The sequence below is a fragment of the Sinocyclocheilus anshuiensis genome, unplaced genomic scaffold (assembly GCF_001515605.1).
Source record: "Sinocyclocheilus anshuiensis isolate Anshui unplaced genomic scaffold, SAMN03320099.WGS_v1.1 scaffold364, whole genome shotgun sequence".
NCBI classification, from domain to species: domain Eukaryota; kingdom Metazoa; phylum Chordata; class Actinopteri; order Cypriniformes; family Cyprinidae; genus Sinocyclocheilus; species Sinocyclocheilus anshuiensis.
This window is the reverse complement of record NW_015555735.1, coordinates 964,194-987,738: the sequence shown is the minus strand read 5'-3', so window position 1 is coordinate 987,738 and position 23,545 is coordinate 964,194. Positions and strand designations below refer to the sequence as shown.

The 23,545-nt window shown below is 37.9% G+C and overlaps 1 protein-coding gene across 1 annotated transcript in view; it reads right to left on the bottom strand.

Moving 5' to 3' along the window:
• Positions 1 to 6,696: 6,696 nt before the first annotated feature.
• LOC107673077 (msx2-interacting protein-like) overlaps positions 6,697 to 23,545 on the bottom strand; it is a 50,237-nt gene continuing 33,388 nt past the window's right edge. Inside the window, 13 exon segments of the mRNA XM_016466521.1 lie at positions 6,697 to 8,547; positions 8,753 to 8,911; positions 9,056 to 9,250; positions 9,360 to 9,692; positions 9,817 to 11,909; positions 11,911 to 16,745; positions 16,827 to 16,927; positions 17,008 to 17,121; positions 17,260 to 17,373; positions 17,568 to 17,693; positions 17,795 to 17,946; positions 18,042 to 18,242; positions 19,671 to 19,831. Of these exon segments, the coding sequence (XP_016322007.1) occupies positions 8,416 to 8,547; positions 8,753 to 8,911; positions 9,056 to 9,250; positions 9,360 to 9,692; positions 9,817 to 11,909; positions 11,911 to 16,745; positions 16,827 to 16,927; positions 17,008 to 17,121; positions 17,260 to 17,373; positions 17,568 to 17,693; positions 17,795 to 17,946; positions 18,042 to 18,242; positions 19,671 to 19,831 (8,716 nt within the window). The 3' untranslated portion in view covers positions 6,697 to 8,415.

The following is a 23,545-nucleotide window of genomic DNA, read 5'->3' as shown; positions in this document are numbered from 1 at the left end:
CGGCGTGTTTTTTTTATATTTTTTTTATTAGTTTTTCTGAATTGCTAAAACACATTTCTTGAAACCATCACTCATTTTCTCAAAACCTTAAACACAAATCCAAATAAATTCACGAAACCTCTGACTCTTCCATCAAAATCAAACAATCACTGCAAAACCATTTCACTTGCACTCAAAATCAAACGGTAGCCTACTCTCAGATCACACACACATGAGTCAATAAAATAAACACATTCATTAGACACTACAGAGAAAAATGGAGAACACAGCATCCAGAACATTACATAAAAAAGTATATTGTATTGAGTAAACAATTTTGAAATTCTGTCAAAAAGTATAGTAATTGTTACTGAGTAAGCTGAATATATTGTATAGGCAAACACTTTTGAATCGTTGTGTGTAAACAATGACAACTGTGCTTTAGTTGTGTTTAACTTTTGCCGATTATGTTTAGCATTTTGCAGCACAAATGCATCATAGTATGATAAGTGTTTAAGTGAATGAGAATGTGTTTAGAGTTTTACAAAAAGATTGCATGAGATTTGCAAATAGAACCTAACTGCCTGAACGTGTTTAAGGTTTAGCAGAAAGAGTGCTTTATTCGACAAATTGGTTTAAGCTAGTGAGAATTTGGTTCAGAGAATGGGGTTTAGTGTTTTAGCAATTCAGAAAAACTGTATTAACAATAATATCAGAAAGATACACAAACATTAGAACAAGAGTAAAAATTTAAATATAACTAAATAAGTAAACATAATAATAAAAATAAAATTAATCATAATCATACAGTCATACAATCATCCAATCATTTTACAATCGTAAAAGTTACAACTTATTGATGAATATTTCTATAAGATTGGATGTTTTAAAGCTTTTCTATATTGGAGGAGATTCTTTGAGTAAATCAGAAGTGAATTGGCGTTATCCTTACCAAGGGTTGCCATATGGGTTGTTTTTTAATCCATGTCTTGAAACTCACAGTTCATGATGCAAAAACATTTTACCCATAAGAAAACAATGACCTATAAGAAACGTATATCAAAGTATTTATATAAATGTACATAAGACCAGGGCTGCCAATGTTTGAGTTCAACACATTAAGTCCACACTTTGTTACAATGAGAGGATTCTCGAGCGTGCAGGGGGGGGGAAATCCATCGTTCAAAGCAAAGGTGAGTGAATTCTGATTCTAATAGCCAATCACAAGTGTTCAATGAATCAACATATGGCAAGCCGTTTTAGCTTAAAATATCCCTAGCGTTACTCGTCGTAATTGCATTTTTACTAGTAACAATTCAATTAGAGAGCTCTACACTTGAATTCTTACTAGTACCAATGCCAATTAGAGAGCTCTCTAAATCAATTCTTACTAGTAACAATTCCAATTAAAGAGCTCTACAAATCAATTTTTACTAGTCATATGTCTCCATTGACTTCCATTCATTTATAATTACAGAGCTCTACCTCCGAATTTTTACTAGTAAGAATTCCAATTACAGAGCTCTCTAATTCAATTCTTACTAGTAACAATTCCAATTAAAGAGCTCTACAAATCAATTTTTACTAGTCATATGTCTCCATTGACTTCCATTCATTTATAATTACAGAGCTCTACCTCCGAATTTTTACTAGTAAGAATTCCAATTAGAGAGCTCTACAATTGAGTTCTTACTAGTAACAATTCCAATCAGAGCTCTCTAAATCAATTTTTACTAGTACCTTACTAGTAACAATTGAATTAGAGAGCTCTCTAAATGGAATTCTTACTAGTAAAAACTGAATTCAAGAGCTCTTTAATTCGAATTCTTACTAGTAAAAACTGAATTCGAGAGCTCTCTAATTGTTGTTACTAGTAACAATTAAATTAGAGAGCTCTCTAATTGGAATTGTTACTAGTAAGAATGCAATTGCAGAGCTCTCTAATTCAATTACAGAGCTCTCTAATTTAATTGTTACTAGTAAGAACTGAATTAGAGAGCTCTCTAATTGTAATTTTTACTAGTAAGGATTGAACTGTAGAGCTCTCAAATTGAATTATTACTAGTAAGAATGCAATTGCAGAGCTCTCTAATTCAATTACAGAGCTCTCTAATTTAATTGTTACTAGTAAGAACTGAATTAGAGAGCTCTCTAATTGTAATTTTTACTAGTAAGGATTGAACTGTAGAGCTCTCAAATTGAATTATTACTAGTAAGAATGCAATTGCAGAGCTCTCTAATTCAATTACAGAGCTCTCTAATTTAATTGTTACTAGTAAGAACTGAATTAGAGAGCTCTCTAATTGTAATTTTTACTAGTAAGGATTGAACTGTAGAGCTCTCAAATTGAATTATTACTAGTAAGAATGCAATTGCAGAGCTCTCTAATTCAATTACAGAGCTCTCTAATTTAATTGTTACTAGTAAGAACTGAATTAGAGAGCTCTCTAATTGTAATTTTTACTAGTAAGGATTGAACTGTAGAGCTCTCAAATTGAATTATTACTAGTAAGAATGCAATTGCAGAGCTCTCTAATTCAATTACAGAGCTCTCTAATTTAATTGTTACTAGTAAGAACTGAATTAGAGAGCTCTCTAATTGTAATTTTTACTAGTAAGGATTGAACTGTAGAGCTCTCAAATTGAATTATTACTAGTAAGAATGCAATTGCAGAGCTCTCTAATTCAATTACAGAGCTCTCTAATTTAATTGTTACTAGTAAGAACTGAATTAGAGAGCTCTCTAATTGTAATTTTTACTAGTAAGGATTGAACTGTAGAGCTCTCAAATTGAATTATTACTAGTAAGAATGCAATTGCAGAGCTCTCTAATTCAATTACAGAGCTCTCTAATTTAATTGTTACTAGTAAGAACTGAATTAGAGAGCTCTCTAATTGTAATTTTTACTAGTAAGGATTGAACTGTAGAGCTCTCAAATTGAATTATTACTAGTAAGAATGCAATTGCAGAGCTCTCTAATTCAATTACAGAGCTCTCTAATTTAATTGTTACTAGTAAGAACTGAATTAGAGAGCTCTCTAATTGTAATTTTTACTAGTAAGGATTGAACTGTAGAGCTCTCAAATTGAATTATTACTAGTAAGAATGCAATTGCAGAGCTCTCTAATTCAATTACAGAGCTCTCTAATTTAATTGTTACTAGTAAGAACTGAATTAGAGAGCTCTCTAATTGTAATTTTTACTAGTAAGGATTGAACTGTAGAGCTCTCAAATTGAATTATTACTAGTAAGAATGCAATTGCAGAGCTCTCTAATTCAATTACAGAGCTCTCTAATTTAATTGTTACTAGTAAGAACTGAATTAGAGAGCTCTCTAATTGTAATTTTTACTAGTAAGGATTGAACTGTAGAGCTCTCAAATTGAATTATTACTAGTAAGAATGCAATTGCAGAGCTCTCTAATTCAATTACAGAGCTCTCTAATTTAATTGTTACTAGTAAGAACTGAATTAGAGAGCTCTCTAATTGTAATTTTTACTAGTAAGGATTGAACTGTAGAGCTCTCAAATTGAATTATTACTAGTAAGAATGCAATTGCAGAGCTCTCTAATTCAATTACAGAGCTCTCTAATTTAATTGTTACTAGTAAGAACTGAATTAGAGAGCTCTCTAATTGTAATTTTTACTAGTAAGGATTGAACTGTAGAGCTCTCAAATTGAATTATTACTAGTAAGAATGCAATTGCAGAGCTCTCTAATTCAATTACAGAGCTCTCTAATTTAATTGTTACTAGTAAGAACTGAATTAGAGAGCTCTCTAATTGGCATTGTTACTAGTAAGAATTTAATTGTAGAGCTCTCTAATTGAATTGTTACTAGTAAAAATGCAATTACGACGAGTAACGCTGGGGATATTTTAAGCTAAAACGGCTTGCCATACACAGGAGCCTTTACCAAATCTTTTTCGCCAATATTATTACAGTATTCCAGTTCGCCAGTATTATTACAGTTTTGACTGAGGGTGCTTTTGACTGACTGCGTGAGAAAATGGAAGTGTGAGAGAGCGTGAGAAAAGTGTCAAGATAGATAGATAGATAGACTGTGGATCATAGCATAGTGGGGCATACAACTTGATAAGAATGTTTTGTTTAAAAATTCAAACAAAAGAGTTTTGTCTGACATCTGGACATGCTAGTTAATGTCATGATGACTGGTACTGTGTTTTTATTATACAATTATGTAAAATAACTGTTGCAGTACTTCAAAACTAATAACTTTTCACCACAAGAATAGAATGTCTCCATGTTTTTGAGCAAAGTTACATTCCTCTACAATCTGTGCATCAACTCCCACCCTGTTGTCTCATTTGAAATATAATAAATAAACGATTGCTAGGTTTAGGTTTTTGTCTAAGAAACAAAAGGAGCGAAGAGTGCACATGTAAAACTATTTCTGATAAGGAATGTATCAGCTCAGCAGCTTGTGAGATCATTTAAATTGCAAGGATGTTTAGCGTGCCCAAATGATGGAAAGTGGACACTTGTCAGAAAAAGAAAAGCCAACCCCAGTATTTTCAGCATTCCTAACATTTTCCTTCTCTTTCTAATTTGGTCTTTTGGAGCCCAGTCAGTGTGGTTCATGCCCATAGAATTACATAAAGCTGGAAAGATGAAGGACAGTACAAACACGTGTCTGGAAGAGACATTTTTGCAATTCATTCCGGCACCTGCATACACACATATATCCCTACATGCACCATAAATACAAAATAATAAAAGCATTTATGTATAACTGGATAACTATAGTGGTCCAAGCGAATACTTCTCATATTTTTGTACTCTAATTTTCATAAGTAAAAGCTTAGAGAGAAATGCAAAACAGATCTTTCTAAAGCGGTCTGATGTGTTTATAAAAATACCATCTAAGTATTTAAGTATCATATCACAAGTACTCGGCCGCCAACATATGGCCTCAATAAAGCAGTCAAAAACCCTCCCAGCAATTTGAATGAATTGGATATTTGCATGCCTGTTCTAGTTGCAATGTCCTCCAACTGTGGTTTTTACTACATACCAAACTTCCTACTGTTACCTTTGCCGTCGGCCTGGTTTATAACTGGAGAGGAACAATATAGATGCTTCTTCTACTGTCCTTTCATTATTTTGAGCCCTCCAGATTCATACTTCCTGCAAATACATCACTGCTTTGCCGGGAGTGCGTGTCAATTAACATTCCTGGTCTTGGTCTGTCATGGCATTGTAAATCTTATATACTTCACCTCCTTTTTTTCCATGAACACACACCCCTCTTCCTACCGGGATGAAAAGAACGATGAGGAGAGCGATATGTCTTTGAGGGCTTTGGCATAACCTGTCTGCAACTTGCCCTTCGTTTTGTCTTTCAGATTTATAGGTAGTGCAAAGTTTACTAGATTTACTCGCAGCTAAATCTCGAGCTCAAAGAATATGGGATCTTTCATTTAAGTACAGTGATTAAACCTGACATAAAAGCCACAGCTTTGGAGCAAGATAGTGTTCCAGCATAACGTGCACTGATGGTCGGGATGGAATACATTTGGATCATTAGATAAATGAAGACTGTTTTCTCTGTGATGTGTCTTCCAGCTCACAGCGTTCACAAATTTCCTGATCTTCAAGGGTCATGCCAGCATGACCACAAACACTGCCCTTGGAAATTCCATGAATTCCCTGTGGAACATCATGCGGGTTTGTGAATATGATTTTATACAGGATCAGGCAAATCAAACAAAGGGCTGGTCAAAACACAAAATACCTCATTCCTACTCTCTATCACACACACACACACACACCTACATAGATTGTGTAGAAATACACAAACATTTTTTTCTAAAACATTTATATTCATCTTGCATACAAGCATACTAAACTTTGCTAACTTTTTGGAAAGTAGCAAAACATTGAAATAATTGCATCTATAAAAGTAATGTCCTTAAAGGGACAGTTCACTCAAAAATGAAAATTCTGTCATCGTTTACACACGATCATGTTGTTCTAAACCTGTATGTATATATATACACACACATTATATATAGAACAGACCATTTAGGTTTCCATTGACTTCTATTGTATGTGCCAAAATATAAGTGAGTAAATGATGACAGAATTTTCACGTTTGTGTCAACTTTCCCTTTAAATACATGACTAATAGATTAGACTAACAGAAACATTTTTTTTTTTGTATGGTATGGTATGGTTTTTTGGTATTCCTATGTCTCTATTTACAGCATTACCGTTCTCTTTAAGATTGAAAAGAATTAGCATTAATTAAGGGTTAGCATCATCATATGTGCTTGACCTCAAGAAAAACACTAGATATATTGCTTGTCTTTTTCAGGTTCACTGTATAAGCACACAAAAGACTGTAAGTGAACTATAAGCCAAAACCAGTAATAAACCATTAGATGAAAATACAGAACGCGATCAGTATCACAATACTGCCATCAAGTGGCTGTTAAGGACACTACCACTGTAGGTCACTGACCTTCAACTAAATGTTACACTTGATTTCATGCGTTTCAAATTTCAAAGGCATTCTTAAAATGATCAAATATGTTAACCAACACCAGTGAGCAATATGATATAAACTACATATGATAGGCAAGTATAACAAGTGTTAAACTGTAAGTGAATGGAAATCAGAGCAAAGCCAAAGAACAACAAAAAACAGAAACAGGCAGAGTGAATGACCATTTAATGATCTGCAAAGGTGTTAACAAACAAAATTTATTTTACATCTTTAAATGTCCTCATAGAGGAACCGCAAAATACACTCAAAATGATGAAATAAGATAAATCAGACAAAATTTTAAGATCAGCTGTATCCGTTTACTCTTCCTTTTGGCATTTTGATATTTTAAATTTGTATATCAAAAATGTAAGTGCCTTCAAAATGACCATGAGAGAATTTGTAGTAACCCAAAGAAACTGCAAAACTAAGACTCATGGTTTACTTTCTGCATCGGTTTTCTTTACATACTTTTGTTTTGTCTTACAAAACAAAGACAGAGAAAAAAAAAGCAACACAAAATGAAAATGATTATTTACAGCTTGGCTCAAGGAGACACCAATCAAGAAAGGAGACCAAAAAAGCCGGTCTCTATCATGTCTCCTGACAGATTTGTACATATTTTCATTGTTTTTTTTTCTCTTTACAAAGTATATTTACCACTTGCATTGCACTGTTCTTGTTGGACATTCAGAGGTATGTTCAAAAAACCAAGAAAGAAACAGTGGAAAACAGAATTTAACACTTCGGGGGTCCTAAGGACAGTGTCAAGATCCCCCCCAATAGTTACTGACATGAAAATAAAAAAGGTAGAAATAGAGGTAGGGGACAAAAAGCATAAAACAAGGCAATGTAAAAGCAGACCTTAAAGATCAAGTGACAAATACAAAGTCAAGTATCAAAATAAAACGATGAATCGTTTTCTCCATTTAAAAATTATGGCACAGGATGGATTTCAAAAACGTCAACAAAATAGAAATCTGAAATGATACTCAAGTGGTAACTGACAGTTCAATTTCACGGTTGACGGCAAGAGGCTGTCAATCTTGTTATGCTTGTCAACTGCTTTGAAAGTCTTTAAATATACATCATATTTACAACCAGGCCTTCGCCCGATTCACTTTGCAAGTATTAAGAGGAAAGCGAAAAAAAAGTATTCATACAATCCCCAATTGAGGCATCAAGTGTAAACTGTACAACTCACAATGCTCCCACATTTTATCCCTTTCGGAGATAACAAGGACTATATTGAGAGCCATTTCTACAAATAACATGGAAGTAACTTGTTTACTTATGATTGAACAGTAGCTGCTTTATATTACATTATTATTTATTATTTTTGTGTTTTTATAAAATGTGTCAAAGGAATTTAATTGAACTACTTTGACTTGATAACATTTTTAGTCTCTACCACAAAAACGGCTGGTGAATGAAGCAAAGTAATAAAGTAAAATTACAATTTCAATAACCAAATTTGTAAACTTGTTTTTCTTCTTTTTTTTTTATTTTCATAACATAGTGCAATGATTGGTCTGATTATTCTTCAGAAAATAAATCTTAATCAATAAAACGTTTCTTAACCACGTCCTAATAATCCCAAAGATCTTCAGTGTTTTAAAAACCATAGATACAAATCTCCAAAAGAAGAAAAAGAAAAGAAAAAAAAATGATCAGAGAATTGATCGTTGTAAATAGCTCCATTTATCTCGGTGTACTATAAGGTGATACACAGTTAAACGGATGCGGCAATGAGTCAATGGATTAAAAGGCTGGTGAAAGAACAAAAAAAAAAAAAGAGTGAATACATGGCCAAAAAGGAGTAAACTTGACTAACATTGAGGTGCTTTCCAGAGTACAAAAACAAAAAAAAATGTTAAGTCTCAAAGGCTGGTGTTGGCATGTTGGTGTGGGAAGCTGGGATCTCCCTCTTATACAGAAGCTATAACAATCATAAGATGTGGAGAGATACTGGAGATGCTATTGAGAAGGTCTGGAGCAAGATGAGACAAGTGGCTTTCAGAAAACTCGCAAGGAGGGAAAATCTGGACAACATAGGCTGGCTACAAGGAAGAAAATTATTTGTTAGTGGAATGTACAATTTTAAGTCAGCAGATGGCTAAAATATTTATTTTCACATATGGAAGCATCTAATCTTTAATGAGTGGTTAGACATCAGCATCTTGCCAAGCTATTTTCTTCCAGGAAAAGTCTGTACTGCACATGATTATAACTGTCACTGTAATTTTCATTCTTGAGAGGACTGACCTGATTTGAGCCTGGGTTTGGGACATTGATAATTCCAGCAGCTTGTTTTGCTTGCAGGTAAGTGATGAAACCAGTTTTAAGAGCATGGGTCTGGTTGTGGACATCCTCTTGGTCCAGTCCACAAGGCAATGCCAACAGAAGGCAGTATTCATTTTCAGCCTAGGAAGAAAAGTTTTTTCCTTTAAATTCCCAATACTGTCCTGACATTTCAGTAGATTTTGTTTTGCTTAGTTTTGATAGATATGGATAAATTAGATTTAACGTGGTTTGAGAAAGGGCTATAAAAGTAGACAGGATGCTTACAGTCATACGTCTTGCAACTCCCTCAAGTTGTGAGGCCTCTAAGCGCATTCTCTGGGCAATGCGAAGAAAGGCACCTCCTTCTGGTGGCGGCAGTGACCGGTGAGCCAGAACACTGTTACCAGACACAAAGTGCAGCTGTACTGCTGCAGTGTCATTCTTAAGTGCCAGGTGACCTTGCCAAATAATTGGGTATTTCTGCTTAAAGGAAGACAAAAACTCTGTTACAACCTAAAGAATGTGTTCTATTGAATTTCTGATGGAATTTAAAAACGAATAGAAAACTTAATAAAAAAAGTTTACAAACCGTTAACAACTGCACCATATCAACAGACCGAAGTCCTGTGCGGTCAAGTTTAAAGTCTGATCGCATCTGAGAACTGGCTGAGGATGGCGGTGGCATCTGGTTAGGTCCCTTCTGCACGGAGATAGGCAACTCCAATTTGGGTGTTATAGTCACTGGAGAAGTGTAAGAGGGGGAGCCAGTCTCACCCTGAACCCGTGATATGTGAGACAAATCCATGGAGCTTGGGTGTCGAATGTGAGAACCGTCAAGTTTTGATTCTCCATAACTTCCCACAGACTCAATGGAGGAGACAGAGGGAACCTTGTGTCTCTGACCATGATCAATTTGTGAGACCTGATAAAGAATGTACATCTTAAATCAAGACAAGATTTGAAAAAAAAAAAAAAAGACACTTTCCTGGCTAATGATTAAATGTAATACACAAATTAGGATTGTAGAGCACAAAACAAACTCTCACCTGTGACGCAGCTATTCCACGATTAGCCAAGTTAATTCCAATTACTGAATGACTTGGATACTGAGGATGGAAGCCACGCATTTCTCTGTAGTATTCAGACATGGAGTTTGCATTTCCAGAATGAATCAACTGAACTCCTTGAGGAGATACCATCACAGAGCCAGGTGGGTGTCCTATTATCCTATTGTCAGAGTGAGGGGAGGGTGGCATCTTAAGCTCCATTGCTTTTGGTGCATCCCTCACAGTCTGTGGAGCGTTCTTTACCACAGGGGAGACTTTAGAAGTAGTAGATGATATGTGTGAAGGCGACTGCATTGCCTCTGGTGTTCGAGTTTGGTGACTTTCAACAACGCCTGGATGGTCAGTCAAATGCTGGTGCACAAGTAGATGCACATCTCTGGCATACTGATCTAGACACAATGCTCTGTGATGCAGACCTTTGAATTCGGGCTGCATTACTATGCTTTCCGGTTGTAACTGTGGTGCAGAAGCTCTACGAAGTCCTTGAGGGAGACTCTGCAGATCATCATTGCTTGTCCCAACAACTTGACCATCAACAGATGAACTTGCATGTGACTTCAGTACATCTCTGATCACTGCAGGCTGAGGAGTCATGGAGCGCTGTGGAGGTGCAGATCGAGGTGATAATAGATTTTCTGAACGGATTCCATAACCTATTCCAGATAATGATGGAGTACTGGCTCTGACATCTCCTTGGGACAAATGACCTATAGGCACAGATTGGGTGACACTATGAGGGGGCATGATCACCGACTGCTCAGCATGGTGTTTATTTGACACATACTGAGATATAGGACCAGCTGGTCCCAAAACAACCAAGCTGGTAGGAGGACAAATTTTTGGAAAGGGTGACGTGGAATGGCCTGATGCCCTTGGAGAATGTGAATCTTGCTTGGGTTGTGAGACCACCCTTTCATGTGCAGTACTTGGACTTAGGATGTGATTGCCTGCCAGAGATGGGTGGTGTGGACTTAAAACTGTTTTAACATAGAAAAAACTTGATGGTTTTATCTCAGCTTTCATTGAAACCGTTTCAGTTGCTCCATTTTTCTTAATATGCTGCTGCTGTGTAATTGACTGACCATACCTCAGAAGTTGAGGATGGCTTGTGGATTGCTGGAAGGTTTTCACAGAACCTGCTTGTAGAGCAGTGTGGTAGGATGGTTCAGATTTTTCAGAGCTAAGACTTTCCTGATTAACTGAGGAAATAACAGGCTGAGCACTGAATGTTTGGCCAGCTAATACTACCCCTGCGTGTCCATAACCTGTAGGTGTCTGTGATCCTTTTGGGGTAGAGGGGTGAGATGGTGGTTCTTGTTTTATCTGTGATTTTGTTACAGACTGCTGAAACTCTATATCCATGGCACTGGCTGGTGGGATTTGACTTATTTTAGCAATGATCCGCTGTGGTCCCTCTGTCTTTTGTCCAGAATAACTCAAAACTACCACACCTTCGGATGTATTGACCCTCAAACCAGTACTTGACCCTGTGTTACAATGTGTGCTTTCGACAACAGGGCGCCCAACACTTCCGGCATCATCAGAGGGGTTAAGCCCCTGATACCTGCTATTTTCATTCAAGCCTGTACGATACTTCTGCTTGGGTAAGGACATACCAGGGCTACGGTTGCTTAACGAGATGTGAGGAGTGTCCTCAAAATCAAAGGGCATAGGGATCCGACTAATTACTGAAGTAGCGGTGGAAGTTATAGCCAGTTTTTCCTTTAGGATCTGTGGTGACTCACATTGTTGCAGAGTAGGTGGCTGGGTTGGTGCTGTACGGGGTACAAGTTGAGTTACAGGGCTAGGTCTGTCTTCGGGTAGAGAAGTCTTTAAAGGCAGCACAGCCTCAACTGAATTTTTATTACCAGACATCCGTGGATCTGCTAATGTGGTAGTGAACTGCATACTTGGGACAGCATTGCTATTTGAAGCAGACACATACTTCGGTTCCATTAGAATCTTTCGCAGTGTGCTGGAGCTTGGGTCAATATCAGAGGCCTTTGTGTCAGGGGGCATGGGGGGATTTGCTGGGGGTCCCCCAACTCCTGGTGTAGACAGTGCCACAATCAATTGCAGCAGCCAGTTCAGTTTCACTTGCTGGATTGGCAGGCTTTTCTACTTCTGCATCATCTGCACGTTGTACTATAACTGGTGATGTTAGGGTAGCTGGTTCAGCACGAGGCTCTTTGTAAGGTGCTGGATGCTGTTCGTCTGTAAGTCTTGAAATATTCTCCACTGCTCTTTCCAGTTCCATTTGACGGGCAAGCAAGGCAGCCACAGGATCAGTAGGAGGCTCCATTTCTGAAAGAGTCCCCTCCTTTTCCTCAGGACTGTGAACATCTTCCTCGTTGTGGTAAATTGGGATGGTTGAGTCTTCGTTTACTATCTGTGTGGTTTTGGTTTTCAAAGACCCTTCCAAACTTACAACTTTGTTATCACCTGAATGAAGGGCATCCTTAACTGTATCCACAGTGAGATTACCAACATTGACAGACTTATCATCAGGTATCAATTTGGTGTTCCGGGTTGACCTTGATGCCTTGACTTTCTTCTGATCTAATGCCTGTGTTTTTTCTACAGAAGTGATTTCTATATTGTTATCTGTTGATTTTTCTTCAGCAGGATGTGCAAGTCCCTTTTCTCTTTTAGATATGTTATGTTGTTTGGTATCTTGTGACAATTGTCCAACTTGCATTGAAGTTTCATCTTTGGATTCATTCTGGTGATCTAGGGCAGGTGACACATCAACCGCTGCTGTGTCTGACTGAATGGGTTCTGGGCTACTTGAAACTTTGTCCAATTTCAATGTTTTTCTAATTTGCCCTGCTCTTATTGGTGAAGACTGCCCCTTTTGGGATCGCGGAGAGCGCCAAGTCTCTGCTGTTTTAGATATTTCTCCACTACTTGTTGACTCCTTATTTTCAGTATCTTCACTCTCAGAATTTTTTGTCTGATCTCCTTTAACTGGAGACATATCATCACCTCTTTTGCGAGTCTTGGGTGGACGACCTCTCTTGCCAGGTGTGGTTACCATATGTTGTGTTGCAGCCTCCTTATCACTACAGCGCTTACGGGTTGAACGAGGAGGTTCTGTAATTTCTTTTCCTGGTTGTTGAGAAGCCTCATCCTCATGGGGTGTTGCATAGACAGATCGCACATTCCGTCTCTGCCGTGTTTTGCCATGGCTTGTGTTTGATTCAAGGCCCTGATCTGAATCTGTTGCATGAACTGGAGATTTTGCCGAGTTTTTGGGGTCAGCAATAAGTTTTGTAGAGTCTCCTCTGGGAGATGAGGATCTTTTCAGCTTTTCTTTATCAATGCGTTCACTCTTTCGTGTAGCTGGTTTCTCATTAGCAACCTGAGGGATTGGTGTTGGTGAGGCAGTTTTTACCTTTTTACTCTTGGGTTGTTTATGTAGTGGATGTACCTGTTCAACCTCAGGTTCTGTTTCTGGCAGCTCCACATCCAGTGGGGATGCAACCTTGTGAAGAGAAGCATAAACAGGTTCCGTTTTTGTTTCTGAAAGCTCTCCGATCTCTTGAGGTTGACAGGGCTTTGAAAATGTTGCAGAAGATCCCTGAAAAGGATCACATTCTGGCTCAATATTACTTAGAGATGCAGCAGGAGTAAGAGGTTTGACATCAATATCCAGTTCAACAGGTGGGTTTACAGCTCTTATGGACTCGCTCAGCTTTTCATTAAGTTCTTTGACAGTTACATCTTCTTTTATCATGGGTTCAGTGGGCATAGCACTCACTATAACAGCTGTGTTCTCCTCCTTTAGGCTAATTGATGGCAGAGAATCTACTGGAGCATCTTCTGACTGCTCAGTCACTATTTCTGGACCATCTTTGTTTGAGGGCAAAACTGGCTTGTCATGCTGCACAGAAGTTTCTGAAACTTTAGACCGAGACATTGGTGATGTTGTAGCTGGAATATGACTAACTGTTAACTCTTGGGAAATTTCTGATACATTGGGGGAAGGCCCAAACTCTTCATCCAATGTCTTTTCCTCCTCCTCCTCAGTTAGACTAAATCTTTCCGAAACTGGCAGCTGTTGGTTCTTATCTCTTTGCTGAAGTTCTAAGAAACGACTATGAAAAAGTACTCTTGGTTCTTGAGAGAGGTCTGATCCTCCTGCTCCAACTTGTTCCCCTTTGGAATCACTTGTAATACTATCTCTACCAACTCTAACTTCAGGGTCATTATTTTTCCACTCAAGGTGCTGAAGTCGCCTTGAGTCCTGTTCAAAGATAGAGCTATGAAGGAAGCGTGAAGCAAAGAGCTCTTGTCGTTCTTGTTCATCAGGCTTGGCATCCTTCTTTTTATCATCAAGCTTTCCATCAGAATCAGAGCGAATTTTCTTTTTTTTCATGTACCAAGACGGAATTGGCCTTGGAGTGGGTTCAGACTTCTCTTTGTCTGTGCTATTCCGAAAGCTTTTGAATTGTGAGTCATGACCAAGGAAAGACCAATTTTCTTCCCTAGATGAGGACAGTGACTTAGCACGCTCAAGCAAAGCTTTGGTGTCTGGTGTTATGGTCTTATCCAATGCAAATTCATAGAACTTGTTCTTTTCAAGTGACTCAGAAGACTTCACATCTGAAAGCCTCTCTTCATGCTCTCTTTTGAAAGAGTTTGGCTTTAGTGAAAGGTGTCTGCTTTCACTATCTTCATCAGAGTCTGTCTGAACCTCCCCGGGTTCTAATTCACGTTCTGGACGTTTTCGGATACTTTCCCGTTTAACAATGCTGGTGGGGAAACTCATTTCTCCTCTCAATGTGCCCTGCCTAATATTGCTCTCCCAACAGAACTCCTCTTCTGTGACTGATGTTTTCACTTTCAAAATCTCTGCATGCGATGAAAGCCCTTGGCGCACTGCGTTGCCAATATTGTATTTAGATACATCAAAATGCAAGCAATTTTTATTCATTGCCACAGGTGAACCTGGCTCTTTTTCCAGCAATTGTGATGCATCCTCAGCAAAGGGTGTCCCTGGAAGCGAAGCAAGTCTCCTTTCAGGTTCATCATTTATCTGTCTGAACCTCTGATAATCTCTCTGTCTTTTAGTGCCAAAATCTAATTCAAATGGTCCTGACTTCTTTCGCTTGCTGGGTGGTGAATCGCCAGTTACATCTTGAGGTGGTTTTCCTATCTCATGCACAAGACTTCGATGCTCAAAGTCCTCTGCACCAGTGCTGGGTGTGCTTTCAGTTTTATCAGATTTATCATACTCTAGCAATTCCTGATGTAGGCGACGGTTCTGCTCCATTTGTTTTCTGCAACTCTGTGAGTGATCAATGTCTGAGAGCAAACTTTCTTTACTTTCAGGATCTCTTTCTAGCCTTGAGGAGAGTATGTGGTAGCTAGTTAAGTGCTGCTGTTCTTGGTCTCTTGAAAATTCCATATCTATACTTCCATCATCAGAGTCTGCAAGACTGAAACTTGGTTGACTTTGAGCTCCAACAGTACTGGTCTTTTGATCAAGGCTATCTAAGGGATCTGTTGCCTCCTCAGTTGGTTCCCCAAGTCGAGCCTGAAGGTCTAGACTGAGGCCTACTGACATTACAGTGTCTAGCTCTTCTTTTGTAGTATTAACAGTAATCATCCTCTCTAGCTTAATTTTTTCTCTTTTATACGCTTCTTTTCGTTGCATCTTTTTATCATAATCAATGTCTTTCAGCAATGATTCATCAATAATTGTCCTTAACTTCACTTCATCCTCCTCCTGACTTATCTTCCTTAAATTGTCAGCCTTTCCAGAAGTTTCTTCAAAGCGCCTCTTCCGTGCAGCCAAGCGGTCGGCATCCACAGAAGAGCTAGTGTCAAATGCAAAATCAGTTTTGAAGTATTTTTTGTTTTTAACTTTTCCCTCTTTATCCACAACCTCAACTTGACTAGCCAAGCCTTTCTCCTTGAGATGTTTTCCATGCTTAAAGAAATCTCTAGCCTGAGTCTCTATGCGGAAAGGCATACTTTTGTCATCAGCAGAGGGTGGGGTGGTTGGAGACCGAACAGGGTCACTCCCAACCTTTGTTTTTTGTTTCTCACTGAGGATACTGTCTATTAACTTCCCTTCCTTCTCCTTTACTCTTGTCAGCTGGACAACACAAGGTGGCAGATCAAGTTTTCCTTTTCCAGAGTAGTCTTTGTTCAATGATTTGCTGGATTTACCTCGCAGAGTTAAGATAGCGTCTGCGCTGGTGTCCCTGTCAAGTTCAATGTCTGGCTCTGATGATGGAACAGTAGGGGATGCAAGTTTCAATTTCCTCAGCTTTGGCTTCTCAGTCCTGTCCTTGTCACCTTTTTCCTTACGTCCAGCACGTCTGTCTTTTTCTCCTCCATTTCCACGCTCTGCCTCAAAAATTGATTTGTCTTTCTCTGATTTATCACTCCTATTGTGCCTCTCCAAACGAATTTTATCTGGCTTTTCAAGTCGTGGTGGAGAAAGTGAGCTGCAGCTGCCACTTCGCTCAGATGAGTGGCTGTAAACACGATGTTCAGAGTCACTGGGAGGATGTTCAGAAAGGGATGGGGAGGCAGCAGGACTAGCAGGACGACGTGGATGGGATGGGCTTTGATTGTGTTCAGTTGTTCGTCGACCGTGGTCTCGTTCACGATCCGTTTCAAATCGCTCTCTTTCCCTTTCACGCTCTCTTTGTAAGTAGCTGTACTTCCGAATATCCTGCTCATATGGGTCTCTATAATCCCTGTATTCACGGGGGTCATCATAGTATCGTGGGTCATAATAATCTCCTTGATAAGGATCCCATTCTGAATAAAACTCTCGACTTCTGGCAGGATATTTCCGACGTGGATCTTCTGTGTAGGAACCTGGGGAACGCACATTCTCATAGTATGCCCGTTCAGCTGTGAACTCATGATATGGCGGTCGGCGCTCATCTCTGCAAAAAAACAAATAAAATTAATGAAAATGAAAGGATGATTCTACAAAATAAAAGAGGTGTTATCATACAACATCTCACCTTCGTTCATTTATGATTTCATAGAAATCTCTTATGTCTTGTCCAGATGCCTGCATTGAACGGTAAAAAGTCATCTGGCTTTCCTGGTTGGCAAAGTCAACCTACAAACAAATTTAATTAACAGTGTTAGACAAACAAACAGTTGGTTTGTCAGTGGGACAACTCGTATTATATTACAGACCTTTATTTTATTTCCTCCAATTTTCCAACCCTTTGTTTCCTTGACAGCGGCCTGTGCATACTCTATATTATTATACAAGATGAGGGCCATTCCTTTTAGTCGGTCGAACACAACCTAAATAAATTTAAAAAAAATTTATATATAGAAATCAAGTGAACTTCAAAATGCAATGCATTTATTCTAATGAAGAAAGAGAACAGAACAATAATAATCATTTGAAATCATAAAGAAATTAAAGAAATTTGAAATCACCTTTACAACATGTCCATAACGACAAAAGTGCCTTGTGAGATACTGCTCGGTAATACTGGAGGACAAGCCGTCCAACCATACACATGTTGTAGGCATACTTTTGCCAAAACCAAGCTGAAGGAAAGACAAATTCACAAAGTCAACCAATGTCCTGTGTAATCTATAGGTTTTTAATTCCAATGAGTACAATTTTTTTTTTTAATAATTGTAAATACTCTTTTTTTTTTATGTTTGTATTAAATGAGGATTGGCTGTTAGCTATATGTAACAAAAAAACTCCAATAATAATAATCTGATCTCATCCTCACCTTTAACCTGTTGTTGCCAAGGTATTCACCATCCATTTTCTTAATTGCTTTACAGACACTTGCTATGTCACAATACTGGAGAAAGGCATATTGTGGGGAACCATTTACCTTTTTTATATCGATATCCTGGTAAAAACAGAATATGTATATAAATATGCAGCGTTAATACAGTGACTGTTTTGTAAACTTGCACGATTTTTAAAGCACACTTTCAAATGTCTACTTACAACAATCTCTCCAAAACGCTGAAATATGTTAAGCAAGTCATGATAAGTTGTGGTTTTCTCCAAATTTCCTATGAATAATGTCCTTGTAGCTTTGGGGTGAAACTCATCTATACGTTCATCCAAAGGTCGGAACTCATTCTCACTCTCTGTTTCTATTGAGCAATAGATTAGAGAACAATGTTAGGTCAAATGCTGCTTCTAAATCTAATAAAAACAAAGGATTCTGTACAAAATGCGAGGAACCTACCTGGGCCATGCCAAGCAGTGACATCAATTTGCATGCCAAAAAACAGCTTCCCTTTAGATGCACTTAAAGCTTTTTCTTGGTCCTCTTGCTGGCGAAAGAACACTAATCCATATCGTTCCTCAGAGGCACCATGGATTTGAACTGATGTGACTTTGCCATGTTTCTTAAATTCATGGAAAAGACCATCCTTCAGGCTTGTATCTGTATTGATAGGGAGAGCATAATCACATTAATTTAGATGATGTCTCGCTAAAGTGCGTTCCAAGATAATGTTTAAATTAGTTGAGCAATGTTTTTTGTTTTGCTGTTTGAAAAATGCATGTGTTCATTTTGACTTCATAAAAGCCTCACCCAGGGGTTAAAGCAAAAAAAAAAATCCTGAGCCTGAACTTTTTTCCGGGGGCGGGGCAGCACATGCAAAGCATGCAATGACTGTGGCAAATTTAACATTTCAAAGGATACTATGGCAAAGTTATTGCTTTCTTTATTCAAACTGGTCTTTTTTTTCATGAATATATGGTTGACCTGAAGAATGAAAGCTGAATGACTTGGAAAATTATGAGCTATATCACCGCTTATCGACACTAGGGGTGTAGTATACTTAGCTCACGAGACGAGACAAAGTACATATACTTGGTTCACTAGAAAGTGACAATATTTTAATACTATTTTTAAGAAATTTTCAATGACAAAATATTTGTCTTTTAATTACAAAAAGTAAAACAATGCAGTTGTATTTAGAAATATTTTAACTAATCTAGGGCTGTAACTAATGATTATTTTGGTAATTAAGTAATCTGATATTTATTAGTAACAAACAGACCTAAGTGAAAACCAGGCTTTAGTATGACTATTTATATATAAACTAACGATGAGGCAATAATAATTGGCTCAAATAAAATATCAAAACCAAGAAATTACATTGTATTGAACAACACTACACATGCAGAAACTTTTATTTTGAAATCGCGATGTACAATACATGGCATATTTAGACATAGGTTGATGTATTCTCCTGTGTTGGCAAAGGTTTCTAAATGATTTACGTCACATATCTAGTGAGATAATACACACTGTTTTTCCAGATGAACGTTAAGCAATTCAAATTCACGGCATATGCAGAGGAAGAGTTTGGCCCCTTTCACACATACAGTACTGGTAAATTACCATCATGTGTGAACAGGACCTTTTCAAAAATCCCGGTAAATTTGTTCTGGCAATCATATCGTTTTATGGAGATGACATGATTACTCTGAGCTGTTTACAAACCTCTGCTGCTTTTTAATTAATTATTCTATGTAAATATGCACTAGATGGACATCTTTGACCATTGCGCCTTGCAGCTTTTTGTCGCGCTTCTCCATTCATCAGGGCTGCGACTCCGCAATTGGATACTATTATGCACGTCTCGTGTTTATAAGAGCAAAACATTCTGATTGGTTAGTAATGTTAGTTTGGTTGAGCGTGAAAGCTGTGCTCCTCTCATACCATTGGTAGGCGAACTCATGGACTCGAAAGTGATATCAATCAACAAGATTTTTTTTTTAATGTGGGACTATTTTTTTCTGCAGCCAAAGGCTGCACGCCGGAGATCCGGCACGGTGCCGGAGAACTTTAAGCCCTGCTCACCTGTTGAGCGCACAGGGAGATTCTGCACTTTGATACCAAAACTTTTGCGAGGTTCATCTTTGTCCAGTGAAGGTAGGGGCTGAGCAGAAGGGGCAGGTACAGCTGCTGACTGAACAGATCTAGCTGGAGACCGATCACTGGAACTGCTGCTGGAATCACTACTGTGAGAGAATAAAAACACAAACCTCGTTAGAATGTAGCAAAAGGTGAACACTAACAAATGCATAGTGCTATAAAAATGATGTGGTTCAGAACTTTGCAGAACAGAACGATTATCAATCAATAACAACATAGGCAAACATATAGCCTCATAAGATTTTTTTTTTTGGTGAATCCTTCAAGGGAATTTACAAAACCTAACTACTAAACATATAGTACATATAATAAAGATAATATATATGTAACAGCTAATACAGTTTATTCATGCAGTTTATTTTCCCACCTCAGAGAGGCACTATTGCAAAAAAGAAATTCTGTCAGTATTGCAAAAAAGAAACAGTGCCTCTTAATGACAGTGAAAGTATCTACCACACTCTAGGTAATCTTATTTGCCAACTGCAATGGAGTATTACAGAGAAAAAAAAAGGTGGATATCTAAAACTAATTCCTCTACTCACACAGAAAGGACTGGCAAGCACACCTGACATTCATCTGCATGAGGCTGTCTACTAAATCAACATAACTACTACACTGGTGTTAGGCTAGTCATTTTCAAGTTTCAATTAGTGAATTAATGCTTTATTTCTCTACATATCTAAATAGCCACTGATGTGCAAGCTACCAGATGACTGCATGAAAAGCTGAAATTTGTTCAAAATTTAAATCTGTGTATTTAAAGTGCTTGGTTCTTCTATTCAAATAAAGTCATTTGGTAGCTTGCACAATTGTAATATTATAATAATAATTAAATAAATACATATACACAAATCCATTTATCTTTCATTATGCTTATACATTTAAAATGCTACATATAAATATATTAACTGCCTAAAACTGAAACTGAAATTACAGTGGATACTTCTTTCCTCAATGATTCAGGCATATACATGGCTTTCCTTTTGTCTGTTTACATCTTTGCACTGCCCTCTCTTATCACTCGCTCTCAGAAGTGCGGCTGATAGGGGCTGGCCTGTGGGAGTGGGCAGGGAGCCAGCAGTGGCTAGAAATTTCCAGTTCCAACTGGATCTCACGGGGGTGGGGGGAGTTCAAGTGGGCAGTGTGAAAATACACCAGCCGTTGATTCTTAAAATTCCCCTACAGCATTTTCTCCTCAAGAAGCGTACAATACAACTAACATATAGGAAAACAATCAGTGTTGGGCAAGTTACTCTGAAAATGTAATCAAATTACTGATTACTCATTTTAAAAGTAATCACGTTACGGTTCTGATTACTTTATTTCAAAAGTAATTAGTAATTAGTTACATTACTAGTTACATTACTTTTTTCTCCATGAAATTTATGAAATCCCAGCATACACGCTCCCGATAAATATTCGTTATTAAAGCATCAACATTCACAGAACACTGTTATTTTTAACTTAAAGCAAGCGGCTGGCTGCGTGCATGGTTTGGCATGGCAGAATGTCAGCAAAGAGCGCTGCATTTATAATCTCTAAAAGACATCTCAGTTCATCGCAATCTCACAAATCTCTGTCAAAACACAATAAATATATGCATAATGAATCTTTCATAATGTCTACAATTCGTGTGTTATAATGAGAGGATTCGTGAGCACGCAAATTTCAGCACTGCATTGCTCAACGCTGCAAACACGTGTTATAGCCTAAATAGAAACTCTGCATACGCTTGCACCTGTTAATCGTTTATATTTTATATTGGTTCATGTTGCTTTTGTGCAATAGATGAATAACAATTTATTTGTTTTAGATATTTTATGTTTAGATATTTCTATTTTGCGGAGTCCCGTGAATCGTTTTATTCTCCCGCATCCCACACACATGAGTGTCTACCCGCCCGCACCAGCACTCGCCCATCTTGTCCCACGCCGCACTCTGCTGCGTTGGGTCTCGCGGGAGCAGGTCTCTAATCTACTGGCACTTGACTTGACAGTGCGCGTGCTACATCTCTAGATTATAAAACACTGTATTCTGTCAGCAATGTAACGCGGCAGTAACATATAGAGACCTCGGCTTGTAACTGTACTCTAATTACTATTTTGAAAATTATAACGCGTTAAATTACTCCGTTACTAAAAAAGTAATCAAATTACAGTAACGCGTTACAAAGTAATGCCTTACTGCCCAACACTGAAAACAATATGCTTCATTTTTTTTTGTTTATATGCACAATGGCCCTTATTTATAAAAGAACCAACTCTGCTTTAAAACAAAAAGGAATGTTTTTAAAGCCCCGAGTCAAAGAAAATGGAAAAGGCACCCTCAAGATTTCCTTGCATGTCAACAAACAAACATTTAAAACGGCACTCAATTCCTATGGAAGCCAACCCTGTAGTTTGCAGCTAAATAACACAAAAACGGTTGTTTGGTGCATGCTCTAACAAACAAAATTTATTTATACATAATAATTACTATGGTGCACCTAAAATAAAATCATCACGAGCAGCACATTTTCACCCTCTGGTTGATTATCTCTAAGCTAAATTTCGCCTTAGGTATCAATAGAAAAACCTTTCCATTTCTGACTTATTAATTTAGAGGTTTAACAACATTACGAATAGGTAACAGACATTTTTGGATTCAATCCCTGGGAAGTTTTTTGGTGTTTCCTACTACTTAATGATTCGCAAAGAAAGCTAGCTACTGCTTTTCATCGGTCTGCTGCGAGCTTTGTCTCTGCCTGCCTTACACTGTTTGCTGTGTGGCTGATGCACATGGAACAGCTGCTGTATCTAGGATGAAGGCATTTTCTAAAGGTAACAGTTTTAAAAGACATTAGAGAGTAACAGTGTGGCCTTGCAATAACATTTAAAGGCACAATATGTAATTTTCGCCGCTAGAGGGCGCGTATTCAAAATAAACAAATAGACAAAGGCGTAGTTTGATGACACCGTGACTGAGTGTGGAATCATGGGAGTTGTCGTCTTCATCCCCACAGCCGATGCAATCCGACGGGACTCGGGCAGAAATCGTGTTCATAGATGAGCTAATGATTTATTAACGTAGTAGTATGAAGTAGGGTGAGGCTGAAAGCCGTCGAAGCGAAACGAGGCCGCTGAACGAGCGTGACACACGGCTCGAAAGCAGCGGAGCTTTTATTATGCCACAGTCGACCGTAGGGCTGTAGCGATTCGTCGATTTTATTCGATTTTTAAAAATCCTTGACTTCATTTTGCTTGTGTCGACTAACCGGCAAAATACCGGAAGTGGCGCATTTCACGGACGAGAATCCATAAAACACAATATTAGTTTCCCAAGGCTGCATGATATATTAAACCCATTTAAAAATCATAATTAAGCATAATTGTGAATTCACAAACGCTACGATTTAATTAAATAATTATATGCGATGCAGTTCTAATACAGTATATGCGCTTTAATTATTTACATGCATGTAGGTTAAGTACATGCGTCACACAGCGGCTCCATTCACAGTAGTTCCACAGGAACTGTTATCATTGACGTGTGGAGCGTCTCAAACTCCATCTCTGCATGTTGTTTTGGTTTATTATAACATTCATCTGGGAACGCAACGTGTGCCATTTCATCAGATTTGTAAGGTAAATGATTTAGAAATCTACGCAAACTCAGGAGAATACATCGTGGTTTCAAAATAAAAGCTCAAACCCTCACTCTGAGTTTACATGTTTTGATGTCCACATATTCTTTTAATTACAGTGGCTATAGCATTTCTGTCCTAAAGAAATGGCCAAATATTAAAGATTAAGTGGACATTT